General features: G+C 53.1%; 1 protein-coding gene across 1 annotated transcript in view; it reads right to left on the reverse strand.

Moving 5' to 3' along the window:
• Positions 1–14,789, reverse strand: part of XYLB (xylulokinase) — a 39,975-nt gene that overhangs the window by 4,005 nt on the left and 21,181 nt on the right. The window contains exons 14-18 of the mRNA XM_045857446.1: positions 14,331–14,404; positions 11,638–11,734; positions 5,755–5,813; positions 4,314–4,401; positions 1,706–1,800 (exon numbers count right to left, since the gene is read on the reverse strand). Coding sequence (XP_045713402.1) covers positions 1,706–1,800; positions 4,314–4,401; positions 5,755–5,813; positions 11,638–11,734; positions 14,331–14,404 — 413 coding nt within the window. The remainder of the gene's footprint in view (positions 1–1,705; positions 1,801–4,313; positions 4,402–5,754; positions 5,814–11,637; positions 11,735–14,330; positions 14,405–14,789) is intronic.

Here is a 14,789-nt window from a genome sequence, read left to right on the forward strand (position 1 = left end):
TGAAATGACCTATGTGGCTCTCAGGAGGTTCCCATTGTCCATTGCTGATCTGGAGAACTGCAGGGAGCGTGACCTGCAGCCCTGACACTGTTGAACCACTGCACCAACACTGGCAGTGACCTTCAGACCTCCTGTTATATGATAAAGCTACTATAGTCAAGGATGCTCTTTTGAGTCTCACAACTGGCAGGTTAAACATAGCCAAGAGAGATGTTGTCCCCAAATCACAGATGAAGACACAGAGGTTTGGAGATGAGAAGTGCCGCTCAAGGTCAGGTGAAGGCCAGGTGGTGAGGGAGAGGCAGAATGAGGGCAGAACCCAGAGGCCCTTGATCTCAAGGTAGGATCTTTCTACTACATTGAGCTGCGCCTTCAACGCAAGGGCACACAACAGCAAATAACAACACCTGGGGGCACCTATGTGCGTGGGTTTCCCTGTTGCCAGGAAAGCATGAGCTTCTGCTTCCAAGATATGCCGGGAACAACCCTTTGTGGTGTTTCTATATGTCTGGTGCCAGCTTTTGTTCCGGAGCATCTTTTCAAGGATGTTTGTAGTGTCGCCCTCTGGGGGCAGAAGAAACTTTTTTTTTTTTCCTGACTGGGATAATAAAGATAATGTGTCCTTTGGGGATCAAGGTTGGGCAGCTTTGCTTGCTTCTCCTTTATAAAGTTGGGGGTTTCTGAGCTCGGGGTCCCTCCACTGTAACACAGACATAGTATGTGCACAGCAGCCACCCGGGCCCACTCCACATCGCCCCAGGGCATTTCGAGGCCAAGGACAACTGGGGTGAGTGTGAGGCTCAGGCCGCCTGCTGCACCACCGTGAAGGGTAAGGCCCTCTGTCTGTGCTGCCCCAGCTCCTGGGCTGCAAAAACCTTCTGCAAAGAGAACAGGGCTGCAGTGGCCACTGTGCACACCGCCCAGACTGCCCTTCAGGAATGGAGAACTTCCTGTCCTAGTCCTCAGCCGGTAGCCCCCTTTGGGGCTAGCTTTCGCTCTAGAGAGCTGCCTTGCCCCATCCTGGGGTGGACTGCAGCCTGCATGCACTGACTGACAGACACGGGGTATGAAGGCCTGGCCCTGCGCCCCAGCTGGGTAAAACTCTAAAGGGTCATCCCAGCTTCCGAAGTCCTTGTGGGGATGGCTGAGGGCTCCATAGAGACTGCCCTGCAGCTCACCTCCTCTCTCCGCCCGGTGCACAGCCTAGATCCGAAAAGCACGCCCCCATAAACCTCCTGCCTCAGGAATCAACATCTCAGAGTCTGCTTTCTGGGCAAGCAGATCGACAACAGCGGGGCTGCCTCCCAGGGATTTCCTGGCCTGAGGGACTACACAGCTGTCTTGGATCCAGGCGTCAGATCTGAGTGCTAGAAACCCAGCATGCCTTGTGCTTAAGTGACAGTCCTTCAGCGGCTTCTGGAACTGGTGAAGCAGAAGGGCCTGCCCTGGGGCATGTGAAGGGGAGTCCAGCGACTTATCTGACCCCTGGGGCTGCAACAGCAGCAGTATCTGTGAATCTCAGCTGATAACCTGGCTTCTTTTGCTCTGGTTTCTTGACAAGTTTTTTTTTTAAAGGTAGGATTTCTGTTTCATGGAGTACATCAACTTGAATGCAGGTGAAAAAGAAACTTACCTCCCGGGGAAAAAGGAACCCAGTTGGTTTTCGCAGTGCAAATGCAATTAGCAAATTCTGATGGTCTCTCACCTGAGAAGCTCCTGGGCTTGGAGTAGCGGCTAATCTGGGGCTCGGGGCCAACTTCACAACCTCAGAAAAGGGCACATCTGTCCCAGCTGCAAGGCCTAGAAGGGAAGGCTCATTTCGCGTCAGTGTGTGTTGCAAATAAGGACAATAACCAGAAACAGCATTTTATCTCTGGGGTGATAAAATGTTCTAAAACTGGATTATGGTGATGTCACACCACTCAGTAAATTCACTAAAAATCCCTGCATTGCACGCTTAACACTGGGTGATTCTTATGTCATAGAATCATGCCTCAATAAAACCATTTTTAAAAAAGAGAGGGAACAAAGAAAAATGTCAAGTGCAGGCTTCTACAGCAGGGCCTGGTTTGTCTTGCTCACTCATAACGAGACCGGGCGGCGGCAGTGGAGCCCCGGCATCTGACAGGAGAGCAAAGCCGCCTGCCTGTCCTCCCCATCCCCCCCTCATTCCTCACCTCTCCCTTCACCTGCCCCATCACTCACTGCACCGTCCACTTCCCTCAGAGCACCACCCTCACCGCTTCTGGCCACAGGCATGCTGAAGGCCCCTGCCTGGCTTGGTGAGGCCAGGAACTGGGTCTCCACGAGAGCCCTGGTACCTCACACACTACCTGCATACAGGAGGCACTCAATAAATACTCACCCCAAAAAACAGTGGCGGGGCTGGAAAAGAGGGAAGGTTACCACAGGTGGGCAAGAAATAGTGAAGAATTTCTGGGCAATAAAGCGTAGCATCGGACTGACAGGGAAACACATCACCAGGAGCGAAGGCATGCCCACTGAAGAGGTGAGGCCTAGTTTTGTTGTTTCTGATTTTTTAAAAAGATTTTATTTATTTATGTTCAGAGAGATGGGAAGGGAGGGAGAAAGAGAGGGAGAGAAATGTGAATGTGTGAGAGAAATATCGATCAGCTGCCTCCCACATGCCCTCCGCTGGGGACCTGGCCCACAACCCAGGCATGTGCCCTGACTGGGAATCGAACCAGTGACCCTTTGGTCTTCAGAATGATGCCCAACCCACTGAGCCACACCAGCCAGGGCAAGGCCCGGTTTTTCATCAGAGAGCTGGAGCATCCCAGCTTGGAGCTGTGTGGACGCGTGAATGGGTAAGTGGCGTGGTGGCCAGCAGTGAGACCAATCAAAAGGCCTGGTTGCCTTCCCACTCAGGCACAGACGGGCTGCATGTGAAATTCACCCCTGGACCCGGCTGGGGCGTGCAGGTCTCTAGACAAAGTGGCTGAGCCACCTCGGGGTGAGACCCGGTGTGCTAGGACTTAGCTCAGGCTTCGGTTTTGGGGATGCAGCGTAGGGCAGCACCTCAGGTAACCTTTGGCAACTAACTAGGCACAGAAGAGGAAAATGAAAAAGAAACTCGATGCACTTTAACGCTGGGACCCTTCCCTACGGAGGAGTTCTTCCCCTGCTTTCGCTTCTCACGGGCAACACTGGAGGCTGGAAGACTTTGGAAGTGTTTTCACAGTTCTGAAGGAGAGTACTTTGAACTTAGCATCCTCTGCCCAGCCAAGGTCATCTTCTTTGGGAGGACAAAGTAAAGCCCTTGCTGGACATGTGAGGCCTCAGAAAAGGATCACTTACTGAATGCCCTCTTCAAAAAAGTGTATTTAGGTTGTAGGTTGCAAGAAAACTAGTGTAGACACAAAGGAGAGAGAAAAAAAAGTTTCAATGAGTTAAAAAAAGAAAAGAAAAACTCATAGGTAAATGCAAATAAAACCCAATCTGATGTAATATGATTTTAACTAAAAGCATGACAATCTGGATATAAATTGCCCAATGATACGATACAGGAAGCGATAGGAAGTGATGTGAGGTGGGCAGGGTGTGGACGGAGGGGAATAAAAAACAGGTAATTAAAAGAAGGATCTAGTCCCAAATTAGCTCTCAATGCTGGTAGAAAATATAAGTGCCAAAAGGCACATCAGAAAGTGGAGAGCAAACGTGTGAAGAACGGACCCTCTAGAGGGAAAAGACTAAGCCCCTGTGGGACGTGGGCGGCTGGAGGAGCACCCTGAGCAGGCAGGGGGCGGAGCACATTGGCCAAACGGAAGCAGGAACACCCTGTGGGCACGTGCTGCTGCCGCCAGAACTTTCCTGGGTGGAGAGATGGCTGGGAGTTTCAGGGAGGCCTCCAGGGAGCCCAGGGGCCTGGGCCGCTGTCCAGGGTCCTGAAGTGCTGGGCTCTGAAGCCTTCATCATTGTCTCAACTTCCTGCTCTTGCTGACAAGGTGGCTCTGGACTTCACCCCGTCTCCCACCCACCTGCTGTCCACCCCCAAGCCCGCGTGCCTTCAGCATGCCCTATGTCTTTCCCAAGGTCGCTCTGCTGAGCCTGACGCTGACCAGGCCTCACTCACTCAGGGGCCTGTCTCTCCTTCCCAGGTTACGTAGAGAACAAAGGAACAGAAAATTGAGGCTGGTTCTCGCCTGCTGAGAGGCAGAAAAAGGACGCTGCAGCCCACGAGACTTCAATGTCCCTAAAGACTGGGTACCTCCCGATCTCCCCTTTCCGCCCTCCTCAGCTCAGCCAGTGCCCCAACCTCTCCCGGAGGCATCTCCCCCGACCCATCCACCTACCGTGGAAAGCCCGGTACGCGGAGCCCACGCAGGCCGAGTTGGCGGTGTCTGTGACATACACTGGGGCGCCAAACACATCCGCGAGCACCTGGGAAGGACAGAGGTCTTGGCCGTGGTGAGCCGTTCCCCAGAGGGAACACGGGCACATGTTATCCCGGCCCTCCTTCCTCATCCGTCTTCTGGTGCCTCCCACGCCACCTCCACTGCCTTAAAGGGAGAATGCGTGGCCACACACCCCGGTGACGCAAGGGTCAGGATGACCGGCTCTCCAGGGTGTCCCCGCACTGCTTACGCATTTTATCAGTGACAAGCAGGGAGACTTTGGAAGCAGGCTTAGCAAACGGTCAAGGTGGAGACGGGCTGGGCAGCCGACTAATATTCACAAGCCCAACCCCACCTAACGAGGGCGTGTTTCGTAGGGATAAAGATGGAGCGTTCCATTTAGGCCCCCAAAATAAATTGCACACGTTCAGAATGGAGGACGTGTACTGAGAGGAGCTGATGTCCCCTCAGGATCCCCTGACTGGACCGGCGTGCACCCCGCACCACGTGCTGTGAGTATTAGCTGCTAACGGCTCACAGCTGCCCCTCCTTAAAAGCACTCTCATCTGAACAGAGGCTGCCTCTCACAGGAGGTTATTTTCACCCCTCCCCAGGGTGGCCAGCCGGCCCCCCTTACCCCAAGCTGGAAACCAGTCTGTGGTAGAGTTCATGTCCCAGATCTCCCCACAGGACGGAGCTGAGGTTGACTCCAGCCAAAACCGCATCCTCACCTGTGGCTCTTGCCCTGCCCTGCCAGCACCCCTCACTCCCTGTCTCCCTGGAGAACTCTCTCAGCGCATCCCTCACAGAGACTGTCCATTTCAGACTCTGCCTCTCGAGAATCTAAGCTAAGACAGGAGTATGACAAGTCAAGAGCTGAGGCAGTTATTCCAACAGCTAAGGCAGCCTCGGGCTACATCCAAAAAATACTCCGTGTCCCAACAGGACCCTGACAGCCCCGAGATGTAACAGCCCGATTGCCAGACATCTGCAGGTGGACTACTCCAATTTTGGTCACGTATTTCTAGCCTAATGGAGGACCAGGAAGACGAGGACACAGCCTGACAGCTGTATGATAAGAGGCATGGCTGGGGATATCAGAGCTCTTTACACTGGGAGGGAGAAACGTTTAGGAAGGCAAGAACACTGGCACGCGATGTCAGGCGTGACGTGTGGGACGGGCACTCTCTGGGTGACGACAGAGACCAGTGCTGATACCACAGAGTGGAGTTCCACGGGCCGTGGGGTCCCCCTGCGTCTAAGACGACTGGCTCACGGCGTGAGCATCAGGCAGCAGAGCTGGCCTCCTGGGAGGTGCGGTGGGAGCAGAGGCAGTGCTGGGGCTGAGTGCCCGGCTCCAGGAGGTAACCGGCAGGCAAGAGGGCCTGCCAGCACTTACCTGTAATATGTCTCTGTTGTGAGACGCCCCTCCCGTGGCCAGAATCTTCGTCCTGGGCACTGCAAGGAAAAAGGAAAAGAGGGACGGCTGTGACAGTTTCCAAGGCAGAAAAGGCTGTTCTCCAGGGTCCCTTGGCCACCAAGGGCTTGTATGGGCCCGAGGCTTGTTGCTGTTCTCAGGAGACAAGGGGGCAGAGAGACCTACAGCTGGTTCTGTCCCCGCAGGCTTGTCGCATGGGATTTGCTGGTGAGGCTGCTGTCCCACCCACTTCTTAGTGTCTTCATGTCTTTTTTAATTATTAAAAAACAAAGTCCGTGAAACAGGGTTAGAAGGGACTTGACTCACACGGATGAAGACATATATCCAAAACTCACAACACACATCATTCTTAACAGGATTATTTAGAAGCATTCCCTTTAAGGCTGGTGTGCCTGTCAGATCCAAAAACTGTCCCCGAATGTCCCCTGCCTCCTGACGGTCACACCTGCATGCAGTCCCCTCTCACACTGAAGAGGCTGACTCGTGTGAGCGCCAGAGTGTGGACGCCAAGGCTGGGTCATGAAGGACACGGAGGCTTCCTTCCTGCCCTGCTGCAGACCACCCTCTCTCGGATGCCTCTCTTCAAGGGCTGCGAACGGCCACGTCTTGGAGACACTCACGTTGCGCGGAGGCCTACATGGTGAGGATCCGAGGCCTCCTGCCACCAGCCGCCTCGGAAGCGGACCCTGCAGCCTCCGCTAGTCTGGTGGTTAGACGACCCCAGCCCCAGACAGCATGCTGAGCTCAGCCTCAGGGGAGACCTCAGCCGGAGCCACCGAGCTATGCTAACCCTGAATGCTCAACCTACAGAAACCGTATAAGGTAATAAGTGTTCGTATTGTTTTAAGCTGCTAAGTTTGGGATAATTTGTTATACAGCAACAGAGAACTAATATGAGAAGGAAGCAAAGATTCATACCATCCAATACACTATTGCATAGTACTAGCTATTCTAAGCAATGCTGTAAGGTAAGACAAACAAATAAAATATGGAAGGATTGAAAGAAAGATGAAGCTACCCTTATCTATGGACAATAGGCCATCTAGAAATATTAAAAATAGGCAAACTGCCCTGGCTGGTGTGGCTCAGGGGACTGAGTGCCAGCCTGTGAACTGAAGGTCACTGGTTCAATTCCCAGTCAGGGCACAGGCCTAGGGTGTGGCCCAGGTCCCCAATTGGGGGCCTGCTAGAGGCAACTATCAATGTTTTTCTCACACATCGATTTTTCTCCCCTTCTTTCTCCATCCCTTCCACTCTTTCTAAGAATAAATAAAACCTTTTAAAAAATAGACAAACTAATAAAAGTTTAATAAGGTTGCCTGTCTAACAAAAGACACATAGTTCCATTTCCAGTTAAAAGGGAGATAGGCAAGAAAGAACATTCCTTGTATCATGTAACAATCAGAGAACTCTAAAATATAAACAAAAACAGACTCTTATCAAAGCTATCAAAACACTGTACATGCAAAGAGTCTAAATGAATTAAATCCCGGGATGAGATGTGCCCTTAAGTGCTGGCTCTTCCGGTAGTGGAGAGTAGCGGAATAATACGTCTCCGGAGGCAGACAAACTCGGCCAGGACAGAGAGAGACCCGCCCACCATCTAGCAACTGCACTTGGGCAGGTGAGGCAGACTGGAGCCCAGCGGAGCCCCAGAGGCAGAGCTGATCCTCCCGTGGACCACGGACCAGCTCTCCCCCAGGGCCTGCTGCTGGGCGGGGTGCTGGGGAGCTGGGGCGGGGCGGGAACACAGGGAGCTCTGTGTTCTCACAGCACTCAGAGCCGTGTGCTTCTGCGCTGCATGACGCCTTCACAATGGAAGGGCATTCGTGTGTTACACGGCTATTTAAAAACAAATACGTGTTTTCAGCCCCTGCTGCCCCACTCGGCCGGCCTCATCTCCACTCTCAGCCGCGAAGGGGGCATCTGGGCTGGGACAGGGGAAGGGAGGACAGTCCCCTAAGGAAGCCACCTAGGACTGGGAAGATGTTCCAGCATGAATCCACGTGGGAAAATCAGAAACAGCCTCCACACCTGACTGCCAGGAGGACCAGCTGGGGGTGAGGTGAAGCACCAGGAAGCAGGCTCTGCAGAAATCCCAGGGTTTGCGTGTACAAAGGGACCAGGACCACAGCTGTACAAAAATCAGCTCCTGAAGAAGACTGGAGGGACTTCCAGATGGTGCACGTGGTGGGAAGAGGGGATGGAATTCTAAGTAGTTCCCTTTATGTTCCACACTTGCTAAGACAAGGTTTTATTGCTTTTACGAATCAACTTAAACAAAATGAAACATGCATGGAAACAAGCTGCCGAGGGACCACGGCGTCAGCCCAGCGTGGACAGGTGTGTGCCTGATGGTGTCTGAACAGCACCAGAGCGATTGTTCTTTGCATAAAGCAGATTTCGCCTGGTTGTTGAGAACCCAGAGTCCAGAGCCAGAAGCTTGGTTCAGCTTCGAGCAAGTGATCTAACACACGGTGTCCTACTTTGGGAAGTGAGAGTGATAGCAGCATCTACCTCAGAGCGCTGTTGTGCTTAGAGCCAGGCCGGGCACACAGCAGGTGCTCAATACATGTCAGCAGCTATTGTTATCACGATCATCACTCTTCCTTAAAGTGCCTCTTTATTCTTCTTAAACGCTATTATAATAAGACTATGACCGATTCGGAACAAACCCCACGCAGGTCAGTCCACACAGCCACTGGGAAAATGATGCCTCTTCTGAGTGTGGCCCCCTGCAGTTCCTGGCACGTGACATGATCTGGTTTGAGCAGAACCCAGCCGAGCTGGCAAGACAGGTTTGATTAAGCTTGCTAAGAGGATAAGGAACTTGACACTGTTGCACAGGAGCCACGTTGGAGGCTGGGAATGACGACAAGACCACACCACCCCCCGGAGCCCAGGAGGGCCTCTCTGTCCTCGCTGCCTCTCCCTGCACACTGACCTGTGAGGGCAGCCTCCAGCCCCCACCCACCCCCTCCTGACAACCAGGGCACCCTTCCTGTCAGGCAGTCGCTGCCAACCTCAGCACCATCCCTGCCCTGCTCACCTGACCGCATTCCTCAGGGAACTTGGAGGTCTTGGAGAGATTTGGGGAATTTCTTTTTGCAGTTTGAGTGGAAGGGTGGAGAGGAATGAGTATGTTTATAAATGTTCATTTGTTCACAAGCACGCATGGCCGTGCAAGGGTAAACATTTTGAGAAATGCACTGGTGGGCAATGTCGTCGTGTGAACACCACAGAGTGCACCTCGCACACCCGCATAGTTTAGCCTGTTGGGAACCGCCCTGCCTGGGATCAGACGCTGCAACCCCGCCTAGGCTAAGGCTGAGGGAACGACGCCCTTGGAACCAGCCAGCAAGGAGACAAGCTTATCTCCCTGACAGGAGTGCTGCTTCTGTTCCTTCATACCTCACCCTGCCTGGACCCCAATGCTTGGTCGGTTAGCCAATGACGAGTAAGATTCCCCAAGGGGGGAACGACTTAAGACAGGCACGATCACGTGGGAGGCCCCCAAAAGAAGGACTTTGGGGGCTACAGCAAAAGGGGGTGATGGACTCTCACCCTTTGGCTTTGACAAAGCCCAAGTACTTCTGCTCTGCAAGAAAATCTCTTAATCTCTTGGTTGCCTTACTTCCCTTGCTCCACCTAAGCCTGAAACAATGACAGGGTGGTGCCGCCCTGAGCTGGAAAGGGCGGATTCCCCGGGTGATCAGGCCTAAGAAAGAACATGTAAATTCCTGTGAAACCTTCTTTGTTCAGAACGCTCTCAGTTGAATGAGAAGGGTCCAAGGAGGAAGTTAGTTTGTTCCTTATTAGAGTCTTACAGCTCTTTGACCCTGACTCAAAATAGACCCACAGAGTTCCTTGTTATCTATCGTTTGATCCTTACTTCCTCACAATGAGTAATGTGCTTTACCTGAATTCTTATGCAAAACAACCCAATAAAAGCTGGTTTGGACGGTAAATCGGCACGCTCCCCACTAGAGGGGGTGGCCGTTCTGTCCTTACTTCTCCACAGAAACTGGTCTGTCTCTGTGCATGTTTTTTCTCGCGTTTTGATGAGCCATCCGCAGCGTTCTGTGATCACTGCTGGCCGGTGACCCACGCATCACTAGCCTACCGCACACCGAGGCTTCCGCTCCTGGGCCACAACCCCACCGTACAGCATGTCACGTACTGAACACTGTGAGCGGCTGAAACACAGCAGGAAGCATACGTGTATCCAAACATATCTCAACCTAGAAGAGGTACGGTACTTTTATACAGCCGGCAGCGCAGCAGGTCTGCTTACACCGGTGGCATCACCACGAACACGTGAGCGAGGTACTGCGCTATGACGTTACGACAGCTATGACATCACTGGGTGATAGGAACTTTCAGCCCCATGTTAACCTTGTAAGACCCCTGTCCTATACGTGGTCTGTCGTTGGCCGAAACATCGTTTTCGTGGCACGTGACTACATGTAGCATTTTTATTGCACACACACACACCCTGAAAAATCTACACACACATCATAAGCTGATAGCCTGACAGATTTTCACAAATGAAACACCCACCTATCCCAGGAGGCGGCACATCACCAGCACCCCAGAGGTTCTCTCGTGCCCCTCTCCTGAACGGTAACTGCTAACTATCCTGACTTCTGACCACAGCAAACAGTTTGGTCTGTCTTTGAATTTGATGTGCGTGGAAGCCTGCCATACATACTCGGTGCTTGGCTTCTGCTCAGAGCTCCACTGCGTGAGATGCACCGATTCTGCTGCGTGTAGTTGAGGCTGGTTCACTTTGGTTTCTGTGCAGTATCACACTGCATGAATACCCACAATGCACTTGCCCTGCTTGTTATCGATGGGTGTCGGGGTGTTTCCCGTGTGGGGCTACCAAGCACAGAGCCACAAGGAATGGTCTCCTATACGTCTTTGGGGAACATGTACACGCATTTTGAACACATATTCGCCGAGGGGTGAGCTTGTAGCTTTAGTAGGTGCTGCCTAACAGGTTTTCAAACAGTTTTCCTGAAGCTTATTTTTAGAATATCCTTTCACTTGGTGGGTTCAAAAACATAACACATATACTACATAGAACTCAGATTGCCCATAGAAGTACCATGAAGAGGCCATCAAGCCAAGAGGCTTCAGGAGTTTCCTACCCTCTCTAGTGACAACAGCAGCTGCCCAGAAGGACAGATACATCCTAGAAGCCTGGTTACCTTGCAGAACCCCCAGAGCACAGCAAGGCCATCAGTGCGGGAACTCACACACCTCCGAAAGCTTCCCGTTCCCTAGGTGGAGTTCTCAGAAATCCCTTTCTCCCCCACGTGCCTCTCCCACCCCGGTTCTGCCCCTCCATTCCAAACTGCACATGCCCACTCTTCCCTGCCCAAACTGGAATGCCCAGTACTCTGCCCCCCAGGCGGGGGCCTGGCCAGGCTAGAGAGAGGCCAGGGTGCAGTCACGGCCCCAGCACCTGCATGGCCCTTGTCCTCAGGGTCCAGAGCTTGAGCTTGAGACATTCAGTTTGCAGGCTGGAACTTAAACTTCTAAGGAGGATCTCTAAGCCCTACAGCTCCCGGCCAGGGGACCGGGCCACTGAGGACAGAGTGGAGAAGCAGGAACAGCCTGCCTCCCAGGGGCAGCCTGCCCACAAGCGCCGGTCAACTCACTGTCAGCCGCCACCAGGGGCCAGGCTCCTGGGCTCTCCTTCGGGAGGCCCCGCAATGGAGCCTTGACAGACAGTGCCCGCCAGGCCATGCCTGAAGGTCCCAAGGGTTTCAGGCGCCTCAGTGTGAGTGGGACCCCGGACCCCCAGCCCAGATCACAGCCCGCCAGCAGCTCACTTACTGACTCGATAGCCCAGGCCCTCGGCGTGGATCCTCTTGGCCAGGAACTGCCCTTCAATCAGGGCTCGGACCTCCACATCCTTGGGGAACGCTGAGACCTGTCTCCAGGGGAAAGCGAGCGCGGAGTGAAGGACTTTCATTGTCCATGCACGTGTGCATGTTACCAAGTTAAACAATAACCCAGCCCTGGCTGGTGGGGCTCAATGGGTTTGGCGTCGTCCCTCAAACCAGAAGGTCACAGGTTCAATTCCCAGTCAGGGCACATGCCTGGGTTGTGGGCCAGGTCCCTGGTTGGGGTCGTGTGAGAAGCAACCAATAAATGTTTCTCTCTCACATCACTGTTTCTCTCCCTCTCTTTCTCCCTCCCTTCCTCTCTCTCTAAAAATAAACAAATAAATAATTTAATAAAAAATAAACAAAAACCCAGATTCGGAACTCATGACTCAGGCCTCCAGTGGAGCTCCTGTATAGCTGGGCTCCTGAACCACTAACTGCCTTTCTCTCTCTCTCTCTCTCTCACACACACACACACACACACACACCTCACACACATGTGCTGGCAGCCTCACGTGAGTACCACTTTGGGGAGTCAGAGCACCAGAGAGCTCAGGCCACCACCGGTTCATGCTCTGCCTCTGCCGCTCAGCTCTGTGGCCTGGAATAAGTGATGCACGTCTTGCTGGGCCTTGTGTTCTTTCTTAACAAAACTGAGATAACAGTGGTACCCATTGTTTTTTTTAAATCCTCACCCAAGGACAGGCCCATAGATTCTATAGAGAGAGAGAGAGAGAGAAGCATTAATGTGAGAGAGAAACAATGATCAGTTGCCTCCTGTACATGCACTCTGACCAGGGATCGAACCTGCAACCCAGGTTTGTGCCCCAACCATGAATAGGACCCACAGCCCTTTGGGGTATGAGATGACACTCCAAGCAACGGAGCCACCTGGCCAGGGCAGCACCTGTGTTTGTAGGCTGTTACAACGATCAAGGTAGACAACAGAGCCTGGTCTACACAGTTGACCCTAAGTGAGAGCCAGGAGCTTATACTGTGAACCGGCTGCTGTGGGGCGCCCTCAGGCTAACGCTGGTGGGTACCTCTCAGCCTGGCCTGTACCTCTAGCCCCTGAGACCAGTGACGGACACTCCTGCCCTTTCCCTCCTGAGCTACCCCAACTCGACGCACCTACTTTTGGTGCCTCCGACTGCTCCCTCTGCCGGGACGTCTGCCCACCTCAAGGCCACCTCCTCAGAGGTGCCACACCTGGTCACCCCATCTAGCTCACCCCTGCTTTCTCATGGGGCACCTTGTCCTTTTCCTCCCTAGCCACACTGCACACTGTACTCATACATGTTTTTGTTCCTTCCTAGACAACAGACACCATGGAGTGGGCGCCATGGGTACCTCATTCTTCTCTGTGTCTGCACCACCTGGTACTGATCATGCAGCCGATGATGGGAGGAATGAAGAAAACCACCTTCTCCCTTGACAAACCCAGACAGATTCACACAGAAGAGAACAGGCATGTCTACTCTCTGTGATGAACAACAGAACCCAAACTGACCCTCCATGAGAAGACGGGGATGGACCCCCCCACTTCTATTTACAATCCAATAGGTGACGCCACCATCGGCCCTGTGAGCCAACGCCAACTTCAGAGACTGACTCATCGGCCCTCAGACAGTTGTTTGGGTTGGAAACATCTCCGAGGTCCAACCCACAACGTGGTGCTGACTCCGCTGGCTGTCTCATAGACAAGTCCATTCAAAGCAGCGAGGGAGAACCAGGTGTCTCCTGGGAGGCCACATGGGGGAGGGGGGAATAAAACAGCAGCTTCGGGGCCAGAGGAGACTGGGTTTGAGCCCCTCTACCACCTAGGTCCTCGTGACTTGGGCGTGCTATTTAACTTCTCTGGGTCTCAATTTCTCCATCTGTAAAGGAGCTGGCAACACCTATCTCACAGAGTTCCTCTGAGAGGTAAATGAGAAAAAGAAGGAAAACCACCAGGCCCTGGCTGGTGTGGCTCAGTGGGTTGGAGCATCATCTTGCAAACTGAAAGATCACTGGTTCGATTCCTCGTCGGGGTCCGTGCCTAAGTTGCAGGTTCAATCCCCGGTCAGTACGCATACAAAAGGCAACTGATCGATGTTTCTCTGCCTCTCTCCTCTCTCCCTCCCTTCCCCCTCTCTAAAATCAATAAACATGTCCTCAGGTGAGGATCAAAATAAAAATTTAACCAAAAACAACAAACAAACCACCAGGCGAGTGTCTAGAAGAAAACCGAGCTCAATACATGTGAGTGCTCCCTCCCTCCCCCAGCCCCAGAGTCTCTTTCAAAGAGGCAGGAATTCATGGTCTTGAGATCTGTGAGTCTTTGGTAGGTGCGGGATGAATCTTGCCGAGGAAGCGGGCGCTCTGACGCCCAGTGGTCGTCAGTGCGAGCGCATTAGCTCAGGGGAGACCCCTGAGGGAGGGGCTCTGCACTCCTGTCTGGGAGAAGGGCTCGCGTCTTAGGTCCTGCTGACTCCCCAGCATTAACCGTGCACCCTGGCACATCAAAAATGTGTTTTATTGATGAGTGAGTGAAGGAATGAAGCCCCTAACAGTGGCGAAATTTGACAGGCAGCTGCTAAATTTAACAGTCAGCAATGCAGTCGATGTAGTTCCAGACCAGTCAGTCTCACACGTACGTACCTCACGGTTTTCTGCGCTGAACCTGTGGCGGCCGATCATTTCAGGGGTGATCTCCATTACGTCAAAATAAAAGCCTGAAACGGACCAGGAAGAGACTAGCTGTCAGTGGCCAAAAACAAAAGGTGGGTTTTTCAAGAGTTAGAAAAGGGTGAGATGCGATGACCCCTGTCTACGGGGCCCTACTCATCTGCCCAATGATGTCACAGACACCCTCACTTCCTTGCCTCCGGCAGGACAGAGGACAACTGGAAAGGCCCACCTTGTCTTAGACAGCCCCTCCCACGTTCCCCTGGCAGCCAGGCCAGGGGCAGCTGGCCACCAGCCCTGAAATACCACACGGGTTTTGTGGCAGGCGGTCAGGCAGACGTGAGCAGAGCAAGTACGATGGGCGGGGCACAGAGGGTCACCAGAGCGGAAAGCCCTGGTGCCTGACCACAGAAAACAAGGACTTCGCCCCTG

The sequence above is a fragment of the Phyllostomus hastatus genome, unplaced genomic scaffold, assembly GCF_019186645.2.
Source record: "Phyllostomus hastatus isolate PE091 unplaced genomic scaffold, TTU_PhHast_1.1 phas_scaffold_129, whole genome shotgun sequence".
NCBI classification, from domain to species: Eukaryota; Metazoa; Chordata; class Mammalia; order Chiroptera; family Phyllostomidae; genus Phyllostomus; species Phyllostomus hastatus.